Source organism: Rhinolophus ferrumequinum, chromosome 24 (genome assembly GCF_004115265.2).
Source record: "Rhinolophus ferrumequinum isolate MPI-CBG mRhiFer1 chromosome 24, mRhiFer1_v1.p, whole genome shotgun sequence".
Lineage (NCBI taxonomy): Eukaryota > Metazoa > Chordata > Mammalia > Chiroptera > Rhinolophidae > Rhinolophus > Rhinolophus ferrumequinum.
In genome coordinates, this window is record NC_046307.1 from 29,486,416 (window position 1) to 29,508,333 (window position 21,918).

Here is a 21,918-nt window from a genome sequence, read left to right on the forward strand (position 1 = left end):
AAGCCTTTTATGCTAGTTGTCATATGCATAATTTATTTATTTTGAATTGTTATAATGCAGTTATTACTGGAATTCTGGAGTACGTAGGGGCAGTTACAGAGCTAAAAGTGGCCATAGGAGACTCTAATCTAGATCAGTGGTTCTCAGCTGGGGATGATTAGGTTCCCTGGGACATTTGGCAGTGTCTGGTGACATTGTCATGACTAGGAGGGCACTATTGACATCTAGCAGGTAGAGGCCGGGGATGCTCTAAACATCCTACATTGTACAAGGCAGCCCCCAACAGAATTCCGTGGTCCAAAATATCAGCAGTGCCAAGGCTGCAAAACACTGAGCTAGATTAGGAACATCCAGTATTGATCTGACCCTTGCTCAATAAATTAAGTTACATAAAGAAGTTCAGAAATACAAGTGAGCAAAAAGATTAAAAATATGAGTACCACCCATAATCCTACCACCTAAATATATCGCTGTAAACATCTGATCGATATCGTTTCAGACATTTTTTTGTGTATATACTTATTTACCAAATTTTTATTGAGGTCCTCCTTGGGCCTCTGTTGCCAAGAACTGGGAATAAGCAGTGAACCAGACAAAATTTTTATCTCCATGTAGCTCACCCACAAACAAATGTTTTTTTCCTTTAATATCACATATCTGTACTTAACTGATCCCACTTTCACATTAGGTTTTTAATGTTTTTCAAATTCAAAATAAAGCTGAGGGGTTTTTTACAAACCACTGGTTTTCCTCTTTCTCCCTCAGAGATTGCCGAAGCAAATTGAAGAACGTAATGAAAGACTAAAGGAAGAGATGTTAGGTAAGTTTGCTTCCCTTACTTTCTGTTGACCCCCGGCTGGCGTGGGCGCATCAGTATTTTTATTCACTAGAAGAAAACACAACAGTTGGAAACAGCGTCTGGTCCCTTCATTTCTTGTGGCAGCAATACCATGGGGCTTCTGAGTCCTCAGCTGTTTTTACTCCAGAAGGAGCAGTGTTATTTACAGAGGGTATCAGCTTTTCAAAAACCAAACTTCCATTTTATTTTTCTTGGACATTTCCCTGCCTTCGAGAATGCAAACACAGTTCACCTCCCAGCCGGGGATACCACCAACCTCTTAGATCATGAATTTCATAAGAACAGTTGAGTTTCTTCATTGAATAAACAGCTTAAGGTTTTCAGTTCATTAGGATGCAGTCACTACAAGCCGACACTGTGCCAGAAGCAAGGAAATGGTTGTTTTATAAAGGCTTTAGTGTTTGAGAAGACGTGAGAGGGCAGGAATTAGGAGTAAATAACGAGGGGGGAAAAGACTATAGGTGGAGGGGAACGCAAATGGATCAATTTGATCCATGTTTTAGTTACTGATTTGCCAAAGCATTTATAATTGGAATCAGAGAAGCCCTCTCGCGAACAGTCTGCTTGACAAAGGGGCAGAAAGATTCCTGGACAGAGACCTGTCCAGCGTATTCTCCTGAGAACCTGTTTGCTAGTTGCCTGCTCTAGATCTGCTATATGTTCTTCTTTATGATTATTTTCTGTCATGTGAATTGCATTTAATACATTGCAATCACATGGGCCTAAGGGAAAAATCATTTACAGTAATTTAAGTCTGGCCGTTTATGAACTTGAGGCATCGGTATGCGGACAATGAGGACCAATTTCCCAGAGTCTCACCCTGGTGGCAGAGCTGATTAAGGAGAGGCTATTATTACCCTGGACATCCAAAGCCCTGCAGGGTGGGCTCCGACTCCAAAGAGAGCTGCTTCAGACTTCCGGAGCCTTCCTCTACTTTTTCCCAAAAAGGCTCTTGCCCTGATTTAATTAAACTTGATGCCATGTTTGAGCAGAAAAATTATTTTAAAGGTACTCTTTCTTCAATGAGGGAAAAGAGCATTTTCTCACCTATTCTAATAACGGTGCTTTCTTTTAGCCAAAAAAAATAATAATAATAATGATATTTGCATTTAGCTGAGCTGGGTTTCCTGCTTAAAGAGATGACTCTGAGGGGCCATAGTGGACATGGAAAAGACGCTTCGGCACTGCTCTCCAGGTCCATATTTGTGAGCCCATACAAACCATAGAGCGCTGGTTACAAACTGAATCTTACTGTGTTGTCAGTTTCAGATGGAATCAAAACTGTCATGTGTCCTTGTCTCTAAATTCCCCTGAGGCAGTTTCCTGTCTCCATGGCTCTCGGATTTACTTACATTGTTCCCTCACGTGAAATATTCAAGTTGAACTCATTCCTTCAGTTGCTTCTGTATGAAATCTCCTCCCATCAGACTTAAACAACTTAAGTTGCTTGGTAAATAACATGTCCGTTTGTTGTTACACGTTGATAGTTTGAATGCCTAGGTTTTGTTTTCTTAATGAATCTAAGGATCATGAATAAAATATCGCTTCTGGGTGTTACCGACCATAGGAGAGCAATCTCCCTATGTGGAACCTCAGCCCCACGGGAGTTTCCTGGTGTTCTTCCCTCCTTGTTGCAGATGATGTGACCGTGGTTCACGTACTATATGAGATCCTTGCAGGGTAGTCACTCTGAGTGTAAAATAACGTCTCCTCTTTAGAAGGTGAGCAAGCTCTTTGTAGCGGACCGCACGATTTTTAGTGCTAGTTTCCCTGGGAATGATGGTTTCTGCTGGAGGACTGGCAGTTACAGATTTGAAACGCTGCTCAATACTGTTTGTTATTGGCATTTACGAAATTATGTGATTACTTAACAAAATTAGCTTTGATTTAGATTTGTTCATTAATCTTTGACTTGCTTTTTCTTTTCTCTCTGTAACCTCCTTTTGTTAAGACAGAAGAGCTATGTACCCTCTCCATGGGAGAAAAAAACCTGATTGGAATTATGAATGGGTAAAATATACCTGCTTCTCCCTTCCTAGCCTGTCATTTATAAATATCATCAGAACAGGAGTGGAGACCAGGGGACATCAGTCCTAGTGCCGTAGTCCTTGCTGATCACAGGACACTCAGAGTGGCTTCAGATTTGAGGAAGGGTCAACAAGCAGAGTGTTTGTTTCCTTTTGTCCTTTTCTCTAGGAACATTAGCCTCATGGCCACGAAAGCCAGGGCATATAAGGTTTGAAAGGACCTAAGGGATATGGTCGATGGTGTGATGAGGTGGGAACACATGCCCTGCACAGAGCACCCCAAAACACTCAGAGCCTTTTTTGAGCAATCGATGGTACTGGTGATGCCCTGTTACTTGGCTTTGCCCTAATCTAGTAATTTTCATGTTTTTTAAAATAGTAGAACCTGTTTTTTAAAATAGTAGAACCTCTTTTTTTAAACACAATTTATGTGAAACGACAATTAGAAAAAAAGTGTTTTATTTGTATAAATTGAAATGTATATCAATTATAATTTGAATAATCAGGCAAGTTTGAGGAAGAAAAAGTTGAAATCGGGTTTAGATGGCAGACACAGCCTTATGAGTACCTATATATCTCATTTATTTCTTTGTTTTGATTGCATAATATTAAATATTTTTGCTCACACAGATAGGTAAATAGTAAAAAAAAAGTTCAAAGAAAAACCAATGAGACATTTTCAGAATCCCTGAAGCTCCTGCTCAGCTATGAGATGCTGAGCACAAGTCCTTCATGTATTGCTCTGCATTCAGGAGTGTCTCAAGAGGTGCGGCTGTTGAACCTGGTGTGGGGGAAAGGAGTGCCCTCCTAGGGTGAGGCTCCGTGACAGAGGTGGTGAAATGAGCCATCCATCTGGGCAGCTCCCCTGGGAGGGCAAGAGGGATGCACTTGGTGGCCAGGTGATGACGCTAACATAGGTCTCTGAACAAGCTTTGATTACAAATAGAAAATTTGTAATGTCTTCCTTGAAAAGGTGTCTATTCACGTGAAATATTCAAGGTGCCCAGTTTTTAATCAGGTTGTTTTTCGTTGTTGAGTTGTATGAGTTCTTATGTATTTTGGGTATTATTCCCTTATTGGAGGTATCCTTTGCAAATATCTTTCCCATTTGGTTGGTTGCCTTTTTGTTTTCTTGATGGTTTCTTTTGCTATGCAGAAGCTTTTTAGTTTGATGTAGTCCCATTCATTTATTTTTGTTTTTATTTCCCTTGCCTTTGGAATCAAGTTCACAAAAACTTCTCTGAAACCAAGGTTCCTAAATTTAGTGTCTATGCTTTCTTCTACGCAATTTATTGTTACAGGTATTATTTTTAGGTCTTTGATTCATTCTGAGTTAATTTTGGTATATGGTGACAAACAGCGTCTAGTTTCATTCTTTTGCACATGGCTCTCCTGTTTTCCCAGAACCATTTATTGAAGAGCTTTCCTTTCTCCGTTGTATGTTTTTAGCTCTTTTGTCAAAGATTAGTTGACCATACATGTATGGGTTTATTTCTGGTTTCTTAATTCTGGTTCTTTGGTCTGTTTTTCTGCCACTACCATACTGTTTTGATTATTGTTGCTTTGTAGTATAGTTTGAAGTCAGGGAGTGTGATGCCTCTAGCTTTGTTCTTTTTTTTTCAAAATTGCTTTGGCTATTTGGGGTCTTTTGTGGTTTTGAGGATGTTTTGTTGTTGTTCTACTTCTGTGAAAAATGCCATTGGAATTTTGATGGGGATTGCATTAAATCTGTATATTGCTTTAGGTGATATGACCATTTAACAATGTTAATTCTTCCAATCCATGAACATGGAGTATCTTTCCATTTCTGTGTTTTCTTCAGTTTCTTTCAACAATATCTTATAATTTTCATTGTACAGGTCCTTCACTTTCTTTGTTAAGTTTATTACTATTTTATCCTTATTGTTGCAGTTGTAAATGGGTTTGTTTTCTTCTTTTTTCCCCCAATATTTCATGTTAGTATATAGGAACACAATGGATATTTGTATGTTGATTTTGTAGCCTGCAAATTTTCTGTATTTATTTTTTGTTTCTAATAGTCTTTTGGTGGGGTCTCTAGGGTTTTCTATATATATAGAATCATGTCAGCTGCAAATAGTGACAGTTTTACTTTTTCATTACCATTTGGATGCCTTTGCTTTCTTTCTCTTACCCCGTTGCTCTGGCGAGGACCTTCAGTTCTATGTTAAGTAACAGCGGCGAGAGTGGCCATCCTTGTCTTGTTCCTGATCTTACAGGAAAAGCCTTCAGTTTTTCACCATGAGTGTATTAGCTGATGGTTTGTCATATATGGCCTTTATTATGTGGAGGTACTTTACTTCTGTCCCCATTTTATTGAGAGTTTTAATCATAAATGGCTGTTGTATCTTGTCAGATGCTTTTTCTGCATCTGTTAGGATAATATGGTTTTTATCTTTTATTTTGTTATGTGGTGTATCCTTAAACCCCAGTGATTTAAGGAGGTAAAAACAAATGGCATTACTGGTTCTCCTCAGGGTAAATTGACTACTGCAGTTAGTATTTCCAAAGAGAAATTACTCAGAATGAGCCAGTTGGTTTATCATATACATTGCTTGGAGGCATAGAAATTAATATCAGAACAGGATCCAGTGACAAGCCTTGATCTCTAGTCTTAAACATTCTTGTCCAAGCACAAGCAGTTTTGAGCCCTTCTCTTTGCCATGGAAACTTGTGTAATACATGAGATCCTAACAGTTAAGGACACTGACACTTCTGGCTGAGTGGCAGTGCCAGATTTGCTGCAAGTGGAAATCAGGAAACCTAATTGATGATTGCCCAGGTGTGGGGGGCACAGAATTGTGCAAACAGTGGAAAGTGTGGCAGGCGGGCTTGTTTGGCAAATGATCCTGCCTTGGCTACAAGGAAGCTGCTTTAGTCTCTGAGCACCCAGCCTGACTACACAGCAGCGGAGAAACTCATGAGTGTGTGATTGTGTATCTGCTCAGAAACACCATCTCCACTGCAGGTACTTTTCTGCCATCGTCTTAAACAGCAAAATGTGAATTTTTCAGACCCCAGAAACTCGTTGGTCCTACCATCAAGTTTTGCTCTGTTCCCTTATGTTTCCACTGGGCCAATGATTTCAGAGCTGTTTTACCCGACATCGTACACATTCTGATGTGTGCTCAGTGAAGAAGTGGCCTCTCTGCCATAATGTGGCTCTAACCTGCCGTCAGAACCAGCTCCAGGCTCCCCTCTCTGGTTCACTCTTCACTTTGCCACAGCACTATCAGCCTTGAAAGCTCAGTGCTCAAACCAGCGGCCTTCCTGTGGCACAAGCAGCACACGCGGCTGGGCCTGGCTCAGAGCCTGGTGCACTGCACCCCCCGCCTGCCTTTCAGCCCTGGACACTCCGGCTCACTGTACGTTTGTTCAAACCACCGTGCTTGCACCGCCCACTCCCTCTGTCTCACATGGTTGCAGTCCTGTCTGTCCATTGGTGGCGATTCAAATGCAAACTCTTACACACTGCCACGTCTCCCCTGCCCCCTGCCCAAGCTGGACGGAATCTTCCTCTCACTGAGGCTCAGCTACATATGAACTGGCTGCTGTGTGTATGTCTTACATTTATCAAGCAGAACTGCCCATACTCTGTTCTGCTGTTCTGGAGAATTGTGAAGCCGTTGAGTTATAAAGGCAGGGATGTTTGAATGGAAGGACAAAGAATGATACCGTATGTGTGACAAAGAGAAGCCAGGATTGGATCTGAAGGGCGCAAAATTTATTGGGGGAAACACCTGCAGGAGAAATGGGGCGGAGGGGCGGGGGCTGGAGGAGTGGGAGAGCTGTCAGATCCCTGAGAGGAAAATTGGGTGGGAAAAGTGCGAAGAAACTGTTGGGAAGCCAGAGTTACCAGTCATGGAGTCCTTGGTCAGTCCCTGTCGTGCACCGTCACTGACTAGGAGCGGCCGTGGGGCACACGGCCTCGGCCTGGAGTACAGAGCTGTGCTCCCTGCGTTTGGAGAAGCACGTTTTCATGACTGCCAAGCTGAATGGTCAGAGCTCCCTGGGGCGGGCAGGTCCTTCAGGCACTTAGGCAAAGGCCCCAGTTCTCCGTCTCCATCTGTGATGGAACACTCGTACCCTCACTTTGCCACCATCTCTAGGACACAGTGGCACGCCATTAGCCTGTGACTGCTCACCTCCTTCAGAGCAGTCTCCTGAAACGCCACCTTCCTCACATCCCTGCGCGTCCTGAGAGCTGCGCCTCTGCACACCTCAGTCTGTCTGTCTCCCCTCTAGACTGTGAGCGTCTCAGAAGCTGAGAACTTTTATCCTTTAGATGCCGGTGCCTCACATCGGACATGCTGAATACGATGTACAGCGGCCCTTTCCGTTGTTCTGGCAACGGGGAGGGACTGGGAGAGATCCCTCCACCCAGGTGCTGGCCCTGGAGCAGAGGCTTCTGGGAGTGAGACGGGAGCCACTCGGGAGCCCTGCTCGCTCAGTCCGTGTCAGAAGGGCCAAGGATTGGGCCAGCAGTGACATTTGCTCGGGCTTCTTAATGTTCGTTTGCTCCCTGTCCTTTTTCCTCAACCCCAAGACATACTGCCACAGTTGTGGGTAACACCCTTCCTGGGATTGCCCTGTCATTTCTCCGCCTGTTGCGGTCCCCTCCCCACGCATCCCTCTCCCAGAGGCCATGCTCTGGGTCCCTCTGTGTTGTCAGGTCTGTGCCAGTGATTCTCCGTAAACAGCATCACTGAGCATATGTGTTCCAGGTTTATGTTTGGGAAGCCTGCCTGGAGCATAGTCACCCCGAGTTCCAGGAGCTTTTCTCAGAATATGGTGAGCTTGGGTGGCTAAATCTCAGAGTGAGACCAAACGTTCTGCTTGAGTTATTAGAACAGGCCTGGACATTTAAAGGCTGTGCATCTTCAAGTTCTTTACCTGGGCTTTACTTCCAGGTGGGAGGCCTCAGAGGAAGAAAGCTGCTAACAAGGGTAAGGTGGGAGGACCTGTACCTCTGATGATTGGGGGTTTCTTGCCCTTTTACCCCCATTTTCCTCCATTGGAAGCAGAGCTGCAAGGAAAATTAGAAGAGTTTAGAAAAGGTCGAAACTGTATTCACCCATCCTCGCCAGTATTTTCCATTACGCCTAGTTTCAAACATTCCATCCCATTGTCCCATAAATCGGTATAAATCTCTCCAATGTCCTAGAAACTCCAACTTTTGACATACAAATTCCCTAACCCTGTCGTATGTGGGACCTTGGTTACATACCATGTGTCTCAATTCTGGTTTTAGGACATGATCTCACCCGGTGATTGATGAGGAAAGTCTGCAAATAGAAGATTTGGGGAATAGAAGATTTAACTTTTAAGGTTGATGGTGTTGATGAGCAAGAAGTGATGGGCTTGGTGTGGAAGCTGAGGCTTTACTTAGAAAAGGAGGCGCTTGAGTTTGAATCCAGGTTCAGTAGAAATCTAAGTGGAATTAGACTCAGCGGCGTGGCGGGATGTCGTCATTCCCCTGGGAGCAGCAGCTGATTTGGCCACCACTCTTCCCGGAGCCTGTGTCCTTTGGTGGTTCTGGCCAGTTTGGACAGGAAGCTTTGTTCTCGCAGGAGCCAGCCGGGCTCTGTCATGTCATCTCCACAAGCTGAAGCTCAGGTGGATGGCACTGAAGTGACTGCACTCCTGAAGAAGACATGGGAGCTGAGGCTTCATCATTGTAAAAGCAGAGTTTCTTTAACTGCCGAGAGACACGATATTTTGTAATCAGATAGTAAGGCAAGCGCAGTTTGGGGTCTTCCTGCTTCTGTTCATTCCTCGCATTTATTTGAGTTTTTGCTTTTACATTGCAGGTAAACTAAAAGATCTTGGGAACTTGGTTCTCCGACCTTTTGGACTCTCCACAGAAAATTTCCAGATCAAACAGGATTCCTCTACTGGCTCCTACTCCATCAATTTTGTTCAAAATCCGAATAATAACAGATAACAAAGATAACAGTAGCTTTTAAAGCTGGCTAGTAAATTGTGTGCTGCTTGCTGTTAGCAAGGGGCAAGGCCCTGCCAACGTTTAACTTGAACAGCATCTTATCTCCAAGCCAGGCCGTCCAGCAGAGCCCCGCACTCCCTTTTCCCTCGTGTTTTACGATCAGGGTGAAATGCGCTTCCGGATGTAATGAGCCTAATTTAATTTCCATTTTAAGGTGGTGTCTGTGCAGTTGCTGCCTCTGGCTCTGGCTGTCCTTTATTTTGTCCGGGGGGAAGCCTTCTTGCTAAGGCTGACCTCCCTGAGCCTCACACACACACAAGGCCAGAGTCTCTCCTGGACCCCGCCCACCTGCCGGTCGGAGACTGCCCAGACACGATTGATGGGGTTCCCGCCTGCTGTCCCCTCTCCCTGATCACACTGCTGTGCGTGGGCTCCAGCGTCTCGATTTCCTCTGTGGTAATAAACGCTTTCTGTGACATGTCTGAGCTGGGTTGTGAATTTTGTCCCCATAACGACAGCTAAAGCAGGTCTCTCTGGCTCTGGGAGCAGTGTTGGTTTCAAGCAGTGTTACTGAGTGTTACTGGATTCTACAACTATGTCCAAAGTCTTAGTTGCACCTTGAAGATGATCTTCAAGAGATGACCACTCTACTATCTACTAGAATTCAGGAACCAGCTCACAAGCTGTGGGCCGCTCCATGTTTGTGCAGATAACTGTGAAATCAATGTTTCTGACCAAGCATCTATCTTAATTTCCACCTAAAATGGCTTCATTCAGGCGTGGTGGTATGTGAATTGCAGAACAAAACCAAATTCCTTTCGACTATTTGAACCGAGTTTTCAAAGGTAGTTGGGGTTTTTTTTGTTTGTTTTCTCTAGTCATTAATTGATGCTGGTGAAAGCTTTCAATAGTTAGGGTGAGTGTCAAAGGCAGTGACATGCAAGATTCATCGCAGAAATGAAGCGCACACATAACAACTGAGTGATGTGCAGTCGTCCTGCTCGTGTTACGGATTGTTCCAGGTCTGTGATCTGCTCTGAGCCGCTCAGTGTGTTTGGTAGATAGTAGAGTGATGTGCAGTATTAACTCTGCATTGGCCAAGCTTGTCTCCCAGATTGAAGTGAAAGTGTGTGTGGAATTTACAAGAGGGAGAGGGAGAAAGAGTGGGGTTAGTTTTGCTTTACTATCTTTATGGTAAATCTGGCCTCTAATTTTCCCAGAAAGGTGTGGGTGAGAAATCCTACAAGTTATACAGAAGCCTTGGCTGGAAGCTGTGAGGTCCAGGCATCTGTGTAGCCAGTGTTGTGCAAGAGTTCTCAAACCTTGTGATCTCAGGACCCCTTCACTCAAAAAAAAAGAGCATTTTAGTTTATGTGGATTATATCTATTGATATTTACCATATTAGAAATTAAAACAAATTTCTTAAATATTTAGTTAATTCCTTTAAGAATAAATGTATTTCATGTTAATATAAAAATATTTTTAGAAAAATATCTTCCAAAACAAGCACGTTTTAATAAGAGTGACATCATTTTAGATTTTTGCAAGTCTCTTTATTTAATGTGTGCCTTGATAGAAGATAGCAAGATTCTCATATCTGCTTCTGTACTGTTTGTCACAATATCACGTGTAGTCTGGAAAATTCTGCATACTCATGACAGAATGCCAGTGAAAAAAGCAAATAACCCCTTAGCGTTACTGTGAAAAGAGTATTACTATGAAACGGTGTTAGGAGCACCTGGAAACCACTTTGGCAGATTACAACTTGATCTCAATTGCTGAGACTAAGCAAAGGACCGGGGCTGCGATTCCTGGAGGACTAGCTGAGCTATAAGGAGGAAGGAGACGTGTTTGCCTAGAAACAGCCTTCCTAAAGACCCCACCATTGCTGCAGGGTGTAAAGGTTTTGCTTCTTAGGCCTCCCCCCTCCTTTCCTTCTTCTCCCCCACCCCTTCTCCTCCACCAACACCACCCTGAAATCTTCCAGGATGCCAAGTAAGGCCCACATTAAATGCTTTTAGTGAGTGGGCCAAGTAATGCATCTGGAAAGGAAAGGAAGGGAATCTAAGTAGGTGTGAGTTTGTTGCTTAAGCCAAGGAGTTTTTATCTACTGCTGTTATTTCTCTACTTCCAAAATCTTCAAGAAAAGAAAGACTCAAACCTTTTGAAAATGTTTGACAAGAGAAAAATCTTGAAAGGGTTGAAAAGTAGGAGGTGTGTAAGTGTAAGGGAGGAAGGTGGCCTGTATTTGCCTACTGTTGCTAAGATGTATGATTTAAAGTTCTGTGATGCCTTCCTCCTCCCAAAAACAACGTATGCCAGAATTTACTATTAAGGCAATCACACTGTGACATTGTATATATTCCTAGTCCAATGATACTGCAATGGGTCAAAATAATTTTGACTCTCCTTCTAGAATATTTTTGAAGACTCACAGACATATATATATTTTTTTTTTTAATGCTATGATCTATTCCCCATCTGCCTCCATGAGAGACCATGAGCTTGACCATGATCTTCGAGAAGGTAAGGGCCACATTCATGTTTGTAGTATCACCAGCACCTGCTGCTCTACTAGAAACAGTAAATTGGCATTCAAGGACACTCCTCAAGGGTGGTCTCAATGTGAACAACCATCACTACCCAAGTCTTTAGATTCGGTGCTCTTTATTTAGTCCTGTGTTTTAAAATGTCTCCTTTGCTACCACCCATTATCTGTTTTCTCAGGATAAGTAGAAACTAGTCATCTTCCTCGAAATTTTAAGATGTAACAAGTGATTCAAATATCAAATAGCTTGGAAGGTTTATGTGCTGTTCTTGCACCTTCCCAAGAATGTGGTACAGAGGCAGGGAAAGACCACAGCTTGGCGTCACCTAGTCAGGGCGGGCAGACGGATCGGGGACTTTTCTGGGCACTGCCCGCACGGCCTCGACACCCGCAGTTAACGTTCTGCAGTAGTGTTTCTATTCCACTAGGTGTGCCGCTCTGGCCACTTGAGAGGGCTCAGCTAGGATTTCTGAACCATGAATCCTGTAAATTGCACCCGTGAAACACAAAGACATTTTGTAAAGAGTCACTTAAAACCAAGCGAGCCCATCTTGTGTCGCCATGTAGAATGTCCTCAGATGTTGACATTCAACCTGGCCTGTAAGAAGCGTGTCTTCTGGTTTTCAAATTTTCATTTTTGCATCTTGGATATTTGCAAGGATTTTTCTTGAGACTCTCAAAAATCCCTAACTTGTCTTCTAGTTTCACCTTCTCCCTGATCACATTTCCATTGAGTCTTGTGTTCTCTGTATTTATTTCCAGTGTCTTAACCACTTTTCCAACTTTCACATGAGCAGCTTTTCCATTCACTGGCGCCTCTGCAGGCTTACCCAGAAATTGGGACTCTTTCTACAAATGCATACCCAGCTGGTGGTTCTTCTCTGCAGTGTACTGTGGATTAGTTCATTTTGCTCACATCATGGATCCGAGCTATGGTTAAATGTTCTTAAAATCCAACCTCTTTTGCTAAGAACTCTGACTTTCCACATGTTCCCCTTCCATCACAAGCACTGTAGCTGGGTTTTTTTCCTCTCCTCTTGCTCTGCGTCCCATCCCACAAAATGCCCCATCTTATCACTTGACAAGTTATTGTGCCTGTAGGAATAGAGACTATTACACCCTGCCAAGATGTGGAGGCTGGGGAGTGCTGAGCCTACTAGCTAATTGCGAACACCGCAGCCCTGGGCCTACACTTGAGCTTCAGTAAAATGACAAGACCTCACACACTGGACCTTCAGAGTTGCTCAGGTATAGTCAAAGCTCAAATGTTTGTTTAGTCCATAAGTGACAAGTCCTATTTCCAACAGTATTTTGTGTAGTTGAAGGAACTGCTTTCTGCTGTCCCAGGTCTGAGCTGGCCTCTGGAACATTGCTGTATTACAATTCACACAGCTCTCAAGCTGGAATCCAGACTGATTAAGGAAGAGCAGATGAGGACTTTCTGGAGGCATTTTACTGTCTGAATAGACGCATGAGTTGGCGAGCTGGCAGCAGGTATTAGATGTAAACCTGAAAGGTGTATTTGCAAGGATTGTCTGTTCCCAAGAGCTAAGCAGACCTGCAAGTCCTGTCTTTTACAACTGGTTTAGCAAAACTTGGAATGTCAAAGGGAAGCCTATGATAGGAGACCAAGAAGGATGGGGACAGTTGTGTAAGGTAATGGCTGCTTTAATCTTGAGAAAGCTCTTTACAGGGAAGGGTCCAAAAACCCTCCAAGACAAGAGTGCAAATTTGAGATACACAGGACTGGAAATACGTGACTTTTCCTTTTATCTGTGCTGTCCCTTAAGCTTGCCCTTGGCATTAAGGAAGGCCCAGAGCTGCTGGAGCTCAGGCTCGCTGGTGAAGCCTGTGAGCCTGCAGCTTGGCTGTGGTTCGTGTCGCTTTCTATGATCACTTCCCCCTTTTGATCCTACCTTTCACCGCCCTAGCTCATCCCGCCCTAGCTCATCCCTCCATTGTCTCGTAAGACATTGAACTCTTTCTCTAATCTTCCTATTGGTGTGTATTGTGTACGATGACACCCTCACACACCCTAGTAAAATCTCCTGGCAGCCATTTCAGTGAGGTATTTCTGTCCTTTTCAGCCTGCCCCCTGCACTGGAATAGTAGCAACCAGCTTCGTCCTCCCATCACCTAGAGTTCCTTTTAAAAAGGAAATGTGGGCATATTCTACCAGAAGTGGCTGGAGAATCAGTTCCTTCAGGGAACTGCACGATCAAAAGCTCTATGGAGAAAGGAGGTGATCATTTCCAGTCACCTCCTACTCTTGTGTGGAAAGCCACTGAGCCCACACGAGACCGAGTCCTTTCATGCTCCCGGGAATGACAAATGCATTCTTTGCTACCAGCCACAAGAGGTAGGGCTAAAATACCCAGAGGGTGACTGCTTAAAACCCTAAGGGCAATCAAAGAAAGTAATGATAAAATTAGTTTACGAAAACTAGGGAGGATGCCCTCAAATTTCAAAGCATCAAACGTGTCAGTCTTCCTGGCTGTGAGTTGGTAATTACTGAAGCTAGAGATGGGTACTTAGGTTTTGTTATCCTAGTCTGCCTTTACAAATGTTTGAAATATTCTACAAATACTCATTTTCTCCTAACTTTCCAACAGCCCTCTGAGGTCGCCAGGTAGGAATAAGTAACTCCAGCTAACTCCATCATACAGGAGTTAGGTTCTGTCAGCTGTAACTAGAAATAGGACTCCGTGCCTTTTTCCTTTCACTCAAGGGGAAACTTTTTTAGCTGAGGTGGGAATGTGAGCTTCCACAGGGCTTGCTGCCCCACTACCAAGGAAGCCCACAGCTAGCAACTCGTGGCCATGACTCAGCCCCAGCTGTTAGTTTCTGGCTTTCTGAAAAATATGTCCTAGATGGGAACTACCAGGCACTGGGGCTCCTAAGCCATCAGGCATCATGACAGCTGTGAAGGAACCAACCCAAAGGCTCTCCAGATGTGAGGCACTAGATCTGGAGATACTGTAACCATTGTCCCTCTGTGGGGTTCTATGCCATCCTGATTCTACATCAGACGCCCCACCTGGGCTCCCCAGGCAGCGGCCACATGCTGCCTGAGCAAACTGAAGACAGATGTCCTCAGGGAGGCCAGCCTGGGAGCAGGGGGATGGAATGGAGTGGGGCGGGGAGAACTGTGTGCATCTGAAAGGATGTAGGCTGTGGTAGGCTCTCGGTGTCCTCGGTCTCAAGTACACAAGACTGTTTTGTTGGGATGGTTTGACAGCCCCAGAATAGCATATGCTGTTGGCAACTTTGTCTCATGAAGTTAGTTAACTGGGAGGAAAGGTCTGATAATTTCCTAGGGCTGTGCGACACTTTGGTTGGATTCTGCCATCGGTGGAGTTAGCATCAGAGGCCAGGGGTTGTAGCTTCCTCTTGTGTTGCAAAAGCTTTTCCAGTCTGCCTCATTTTTTTCTGCAGAAGTTCAGACAGCTGCATTTAAGCGTGTGAAGGATCACCCCCATCACTGTCTTCTGTACTGTTGCTTTGTCTTTCTGACGCCTCGGCTGTGCTTTTCTGGGGCCGGGACACAACAGGCTCCCGCTCTGTACCGCTTCACATTGCTGATACAGTTTACCTTCTGTAACCACAGGCTTGAGCTTTCTACTCAGGATCCGCAGGAGGTAGACCTGAGCTTAGCAGAATTCAGAAGCAGAAGAGTACAGAATGTTTCACTCAAGGAAGATTCTCTGACGTCTCCCATGTTTTGGGCCTTGGCTGAGCAGGACTTTAAGAGCTGACTAGGTGAGACACTCCTTTTCCACCTCCATTTTGGCCAGTGCAGCCACTGCCCGAGTTTTCTGTCAGGAAGGTCACTGACAACTAAGAATCCATGTCTCTTAGACTAGTGCAGTTATTTGCAGAGAAGCATCTTCCTCTAATATCAGCAGCTCATGTTCCTTTACTCAGTGGGCCTCATGAGGGAATGATAAAAGGGGCTAACTGAAGTGTCCGTAATTCTTAAGGACAGTGACCTAGCCACTGTGTGGCCAGTTCTTCTTCCTCTGACACAGTATTCTTCAGTTGTATTCTCTTTCATCCCAGGTTCATTACCTCCTGATATCAAAGCAAAGGAGTTGTTAGGCCATGAAATTTCATTGTAAGCAAAAATTTGGCAGGACACTCATCACTAGAGAGAAGTACGCTTAAGAAACACAATATGCTCTATTCAAAGCACTGCTGGCAGCATCATTACTTGAAAAGAGGATAAATGAGCTGTCGGTATACAAGCAGGCAGACAGCTTACTTTTATCTAAGTGAGTATGTGGTGACATAGCGAGTACTGGTACGTAGTCCGTGCGTGATTCCAGGGCATGAATCTGAACTTGTTTCCTGTCATCTGTGGGTTTCATCCCTCATTCCCTGTATCTTGTAGGAGGAATTGTCTATAAACATACTGATAGGTGTACACAACACGATCAGAATTGGTACCGGGGGGAGGGGATCTCATGTACGCCTTCCAGAGAATGAGCATGGGACTTGTATACTTTCCCTGGTTCTCTCTAGTTCCCTTATCATTAGTAGGAAACTTGAGGGAAAAAAGATATTAACAGAGCCAGATTCCAGTGGCCTCCATTTTATACTCATTTAGAAAAACTGATATGGGAGAGTGTCTGTGATTAAAGACTTCACATATATTCTGGAATAACAGGCAGCCTTATAAAGGACTGGTTTACAAAAAATGGAAAGAAAAAAAAATACAGTGACCTAAGTTTCTGGGTGAGTCCTAAAAAAATCTCAACTGTCGTAGGTTTTAAGAGGTTAATTTTTTCCTGACAACTGAGTATTTCTGGTCAAACACTTGACCTCACTTGCACATTGGATAGGCTGGGCTTTTAAGGAAGCAGCCATTTATCCTAAGGGCAGGACTCCTTAAAACTAAAACAAATATAAAACCCACCTGTAGACATTTAATTACATCCAACTCTGAAGGGTGGGTTTGTTTTCCATCAGAAAACAGTAATGTTTGTGCAGAGTCCTAATGATTCATCCATCCCTGGTCATTAAAAAGTCCCATAAAATCTTCCAGTGATTAAAACCTACAGGTTGTTCTCCTAAGGAAGCCATGCTACTTTAAACAGCTTCCCTAAAGGACAACTTGTGGTTGAATTTTAATAGTTAAAAAGAATAACCTTTAAAACTTAACTCCTAAAAAGTAAACAGTTTTTAAATAACTAAATTTTTAAAAATATCGAGACTTTATTGGATAATGTTACACAACATTCTTTAACATTTGTCTCACCATACTTTAAATGAGAAACAGTTTGTCATTCAAGTCTACAAAATGAAATAGGCTTCTGAAGATTTGAAATACAAAGGTAGCATGAAGCAAAGCTTAAATATTAAGCAACTAAAGCAATGAAAGTGAAATAACATGGTATGTGTCTAGATTTTAAATTACTACCAAGTTCCTTTTTTTTTTTTAAAGAAAATCAGGTTTACAACAAAACACTTTTGAAAATTTGTCATGAGAAAAAAATAGACACTTAAAACCTGATCTCTCTCAATTCTCTTGCCTCTGTATTACTTCTTGATCATTTCCATCACTGTACAAACAGGAATTCTAAAGCTTCATTAGAAATCTTGCTTATACATTCCACCATGGTTTGGGAGTTACCTGGTTCTTGAAGTGAGCCTGACAGGTAGTGATGGTGTGATACATCGAAAGAACAGGCTGGACCCAAGCCTAAGCCCTAGAGCTCCAAAAAGCAGGGTGCCGCGGAAGGACCTGGAATCTTTAGACCTGGAATCTTTAGAACTCCCTGCTGGAACAGTTCTGAGTGGATTTTTTCAGATTTGATCACATGTATGACTCCATGATAAATACTTTTCCAAAAAGACAATTTTAGAATGCAGTCAAAATTTTAATTACAGTATAATTACGATTTGCATTAAACTCACAGAAGCAAGACTGCCTACCTTTACTTCTAGAGTTGTACAACAAATTCTAGTCAGGTATATTAAATGTTCTAAAACTCTCAACCAGAACCTTTTGTTAATCCTGAGTATGGGGTCAATTAATTCCATACCTATACAATTAAGATTAGGAAAAGTTTGAACACTTGAGCCAAATGCTCAGTTATCTGTTATGTTGCTTCAAATGAAATTTTTCTGGCTTTTTTTTTCCTTTTTTTGTATTAAGTAATCAATGTGGATTATCTTGTTTAAAAAAATCAGTATTGCCACTAAAAAACTTCAGTTTTATTATTAAAAGTACGGCACCATCAAATATAAAATGCCTTAAAAATGTACTAACAAGTTAATCTGGTTTTCTCATTAATGTTTTCTCTACTCATTTAAAAAAAAAATTTTTTTTTTTTTTAATATGTATATTCCAAAGACAAGAAAAACATTATGGTCTCCATTAATAAGAATTCATGCTCCATGTGTGAAAAGTTCGACGCCATATTTATGGGTCTGTTCCTGCTGCTCATTCCCCAGGGTCAAGTACACCTGACAACTGTGAGAATTTCTTGCACTTCAACAAGAGGGAGGGGCTCTCCGTGGAGAGAAGTCCACATCAAAATTCAGATACTGTCACCTTTTCTGAACTAGATAAAATCAGTAAGGATAGGAATAATAAGCCTTTCCAGCTCAGTAGAATGAAGAACTAGCTCTTAGAGTATACATTTTCACTCCAAGACCAACACTAACCTATCCACGGAATTAGAATTTGAAAGATAAGAATGTTATGAAAATGTGCACAAAATGTTAAATACTGGTGGCAAATAAATACATCTTAGTATGTTCTAACAAGCAAATGTATAGTCAAGATAATACAGCCCTGCTTTATTTTTAAAAAAAAAAATCCAAATTTTTGGGGTGGGGTACCTTGCCATCTTTTAGTACGATGTTAAATCTTTTCTGCCGTTTCTACTGGCACCCTGAAGATGAAATGCTGGCCTCAAAATTTGTGATAACTGCAGTTTCATAGGAGAGCCATTTTAGAAATACCTTTGCTCATATCTGAACTGAGTAACATAAACCTCGGAGAAAGCACAAAGTTTTCATATGAAAAATAAGTCAACATTTCTGCCATCATCCCATGCCTTCTAGGCCTGTCCAAACTGTACTGCTAAGAACTTCACGGTCGAAAGAAGTTACAGTGATTCTTCATACATAAAATTCAAGAGTTCTTTGTATGCGAATAGTATTCAACGTCACTTTTCTCCTCATCTCATGCATAATTTATTGCAATGGTTTATATTTTACCTTTTCTTCGATTTACTATAGCAGTTTGCAAGTGCCCCTGTATAAACTTGGTTTTAACCATTGCCCTTAACATTCACTTCTTAGCGCAGCTTTAAAAATCTGAGTCTCCAATTTCATTCAGTCCTGATGCTCTGCTGTTCTGTCACTGTGGTTACAGGTCCATGGAACCAGCAGCCTGCTAATGTCTTTGTGCTGAAATATAGTAAAGAAAAGAAAATGCAGTTAAGCACAAGTAATTATATGAGAAAAGTGATGTCCGTGTTGTTTAAATTAAGCCCTATATAGACTGTGGGATCACACCTGATTTTTTTTCTTTTAAAATTAAACTTGACCAGTATTTTTGGAGAACAAAACTTATTGCCACTGTAAACCAGCGGAAGCATTCATGTCATTTCTAAAGTATATCTGGACAAATTCGAACACAAATAAAATGGTTGTCATCTTTACATAATCTGCACTTGAGTGTATTTTTAAAAATGCTTATTTATGAATATTTGCCTAGTAAAGGGAATTTCAGCTTTGTTCTTTGTCCTGCCATTCCACAGGTAACAATACTAAACGTTGCGAGTCAGCTTAGCTGCAGTGGACTGCTATGAAGTACCAGCAGCCTTCCTCTAGCACAGGCTATCTACTAGCTTAAACAAATTTATATACGAAACCTGGCTACGAAAAATCAGCTGCAGATCATACTGTCTACATAGACGCAAAGAGCAAAAAAAAAAAAAAAAAAAAAGAACGTGACGGGTGGCTCCCCAGGGGTAGACATAGCACATGAGAAGGCGTCAGGAGCACCATTTTGCTGCTTGAGGACAGTTTCTGTATACTGGTTAGACTGGCCAGTCTCCCTTGCTACGTCAGCAAACCAGGCACTCTGCACCAGACCTCCAGCAAAAGCAGGACTCTGAGCAGAACATTTATATGGGACAAGGCTTTTCAAATTACTGCCAAGTAGCATGACCAAAATGCCTAACAATACCGACCTCCCTTTCATACCAAGAAGTGGTAAGAACCCCATTGAAACCCTCTACAATCCTAGGTTTTGCCTCTCAAACCTGGGAACCTAAGTATCAGTAGGAGTCTGAATCCCAAAAGAGGAGATCAGTGGAGGAAAAAAATGATCTTTTTTGGTCTAGTGTATTTTTCAACCAAAGATACGGTATTTTCAGTGGAATAACAGACAAAACAAATATAGAATACAAAACAGAATAAAGAAAACCCCCCTTCTTCCCAATATTTAGCTTCCAAACATTTCAAAGTAGGCATCTTTCCCATTCTTTGATACAACTCTATCTTATGTTAACTTCCAGCTGTTGCCGTGCTTCACTTACTGGATCAAGACCTATAAATTTCACAGGGCATTCTATCATGTTTCTTCTCAAGCAATGCAAGATTACTTCTAGCCATAAATACTGCACACATCAGAGTGGAAGGTGAATGTAGCCTTTGCTTCAGAAGAACCAGAATGATTAACACCATTTTAAAATTCGACATTCAACTAAGAAAAGTTTTTCTTGTCTAAAACTGAGATATATCATTAAGACTAATAAATTTAGACTCAAGAACTTTAGACTCAGAACTCTTCATTTTATAAACTGATGGAGAAAAAAAATAAATAGCCAATCCCATGTACATTTCCATTCCTTTTATTTATGCCTCTCAACATTTAGCCTGAACCTTAGTGAGGCCTATTCAAGTTGGCAGGAAAGTCAACAATTGAAGCAGATCTTACTTTTCCTATGAGGTGCCGAAAACTAAAAATGCCATTCCCGGAAGAAATCATCATGATAAGGATAGCTACCACTCCCACACAGGTAAGAGTCTAAAATATCCCAGCCTCAACCTCTGATCCAAAATGCCATTTTGACCCAGCTTGCAGATTACAGGTCATATACAATGATACAGCCCAATTACAGCTCTTCACTAGCTGCAAACACCAGAGGGTTCAACAGCCTTAATTCAAGGGAGCAGAGATCGCATATTCAAAAGCAGCACAACAGAAATCCCTAAACGTTTCCTGCTCTATAGAAGCCCAATATAAGCCTTTCAGGCATCATCCAAGGAGGTTTCAATAAATGTACTTAAATAATTACAACTACATTTCAGCATTCTCTTTTGCTACCCTCGGTTTTGACTTGCTTTATGTAAATGACAAATGGTTCTGAGGTTAATTCACTAAGAATATATGTTCATTATGAATATTCTTATGTATACATTAATAACTAAGAAGTTAAAGTACGGATATAAAAGTGACAAAGACTGAGATAGTGAAAAGAGAAAGAAATCCACTATTTGTCCAGGGAGGCTCAGGTACTATTTGACATAATTCGGCAATCCCAACTTCTACCACCATAGGAGAAATTCCTCTCAACTCATGGAAGCTCAAAGGAGGCTGGCTCTACCTTTTTAGCACAGCAGGTAACATCAAATGATAAGTCAGTTTCACTAGTTTCACTCATTAAAACTATCACCTACACGAGGTATATACGCAGCTACCAAGGTCAATGAAAACTAAGGAGAAAGAACTACTGGATTATTGTATGTCTAGCCTGATCTATTTTGGGAATGATCAAGTGGTGACATGATGCCCTCTTCGCTTTGTGGCAGGGCTTAACACAGACAGACCTGCCCGTTTCACTGTTAACTTCAATGCTCCCAGTCTGAATCCACAGTGGTCTGTCAGACACTGTAAGGGAGCAGCAGGATTCGTCACTGTCTGATGTAATAGCTGCCATTTGTTGAGACCTATGGTAGAAAAAACCAAGTTAACAAAAATAGAGCAGTCATTCGAGTTTTTTTAATCCATTTTACCAAAAAAAAAATTTAAAAATAAGACCAAAATTCAATTGAATTTTCCTAATGAATTTATTTAGTCTGGATAACTTGCTGGCTTCACAGAATATGAAGCTTTCGTACTAAACTAAAGGAAAAGACTTGAGGTGTGTACACACCAGCCATGGCCAGGAGAGGGCACTCTCTGGCCCAAGTCAATTCAGCAGCAAAATGCCTTCAGGCACGCCAAGGTGCTGCCCTCCAATGCTAACTCACTCACAGGTAATGTTCCTGACAAAAAATGGCTAGACTAACACTAGCCTAGCATTGAAGTAATCCTGATCTCAGTATTCAACTAGGGCTGAAGTCATCACCCCTGTCTGTATTACATTAACGAGACCCTGTTTTGCAGAATGACCAAACATGCCCGAATCCCCTTCTCCTCTAAGGCCAGTGAGCACCTGTGCATACTATTCAGGACCTAGTCAGTTAATGCATGAGTTAGTACCTGCTTGAAATAAGTCT

The 21,918-nt window shown here is 42.2% G+C and overlaps 2 protein-coding genes across 14 annotated transcripts in view; one reads left to right on the forward strand and one right to left on the reverse strand.

The window, feature by feature from the left end:
- The window catches only part of TTC1 (tetratricopeptide repeat domain 1), a 36,687-nt gene extending 27,357 nt beyond the window's left edge, over positions 1-9,330 (forward strand). Inside the window, exons 7-8 of one of the 2 annotated variants that reach the window (XM_033097096.1) lie at positions 766-820; positions 8,715-9,323. In XM_033097096.1, coding sequence (XP_032952987.1) covers positions 766-820; positions 8,715-8,848 — 189 coding nt within the window. In that variant the 3' untranslated portion in view covers positions 8,849-9,323. Of the gene's footprint in view, positions 1-765; positions 821-8,714 lie in introns of both variants that reach the window. The other variant, XM_033097097.1, reaches the window with a different exon arrangement.
- PWWP2A (PWWP domain containing 2A) overlaps positions 6,766-21,918 on the reverse strand; it is a 42,656-nt gene continuing 27,503 nt past the window's right edge. For 3 of the 12 annotated variants that reach the window (XR_004422013.1, XR_004422014.1, XR_004422009.1), the window contains one exon: positions 21,247-21,366. Coding sequence is in view for 6 of the 12 variants with exons in the window: in XM_033097083.1 (XP_032952974.1) it covers positions 18,738-18,816; positions 21,243-21,366 (203 nt within the window). In the remaining 6 variants the exon portion in view is untranslated. Of the gene's footprint in view, positions 8,548-10,856; positions 15,469-16,597; positions 18,817-21,242; positions 21,367-21,918 lie in introns of those variants that run through there. The other 9 variants (XM_033097084.1, XM_033097093.1, XM_033097083.1 and 6 more) reach the window with 6 other exon arrangements.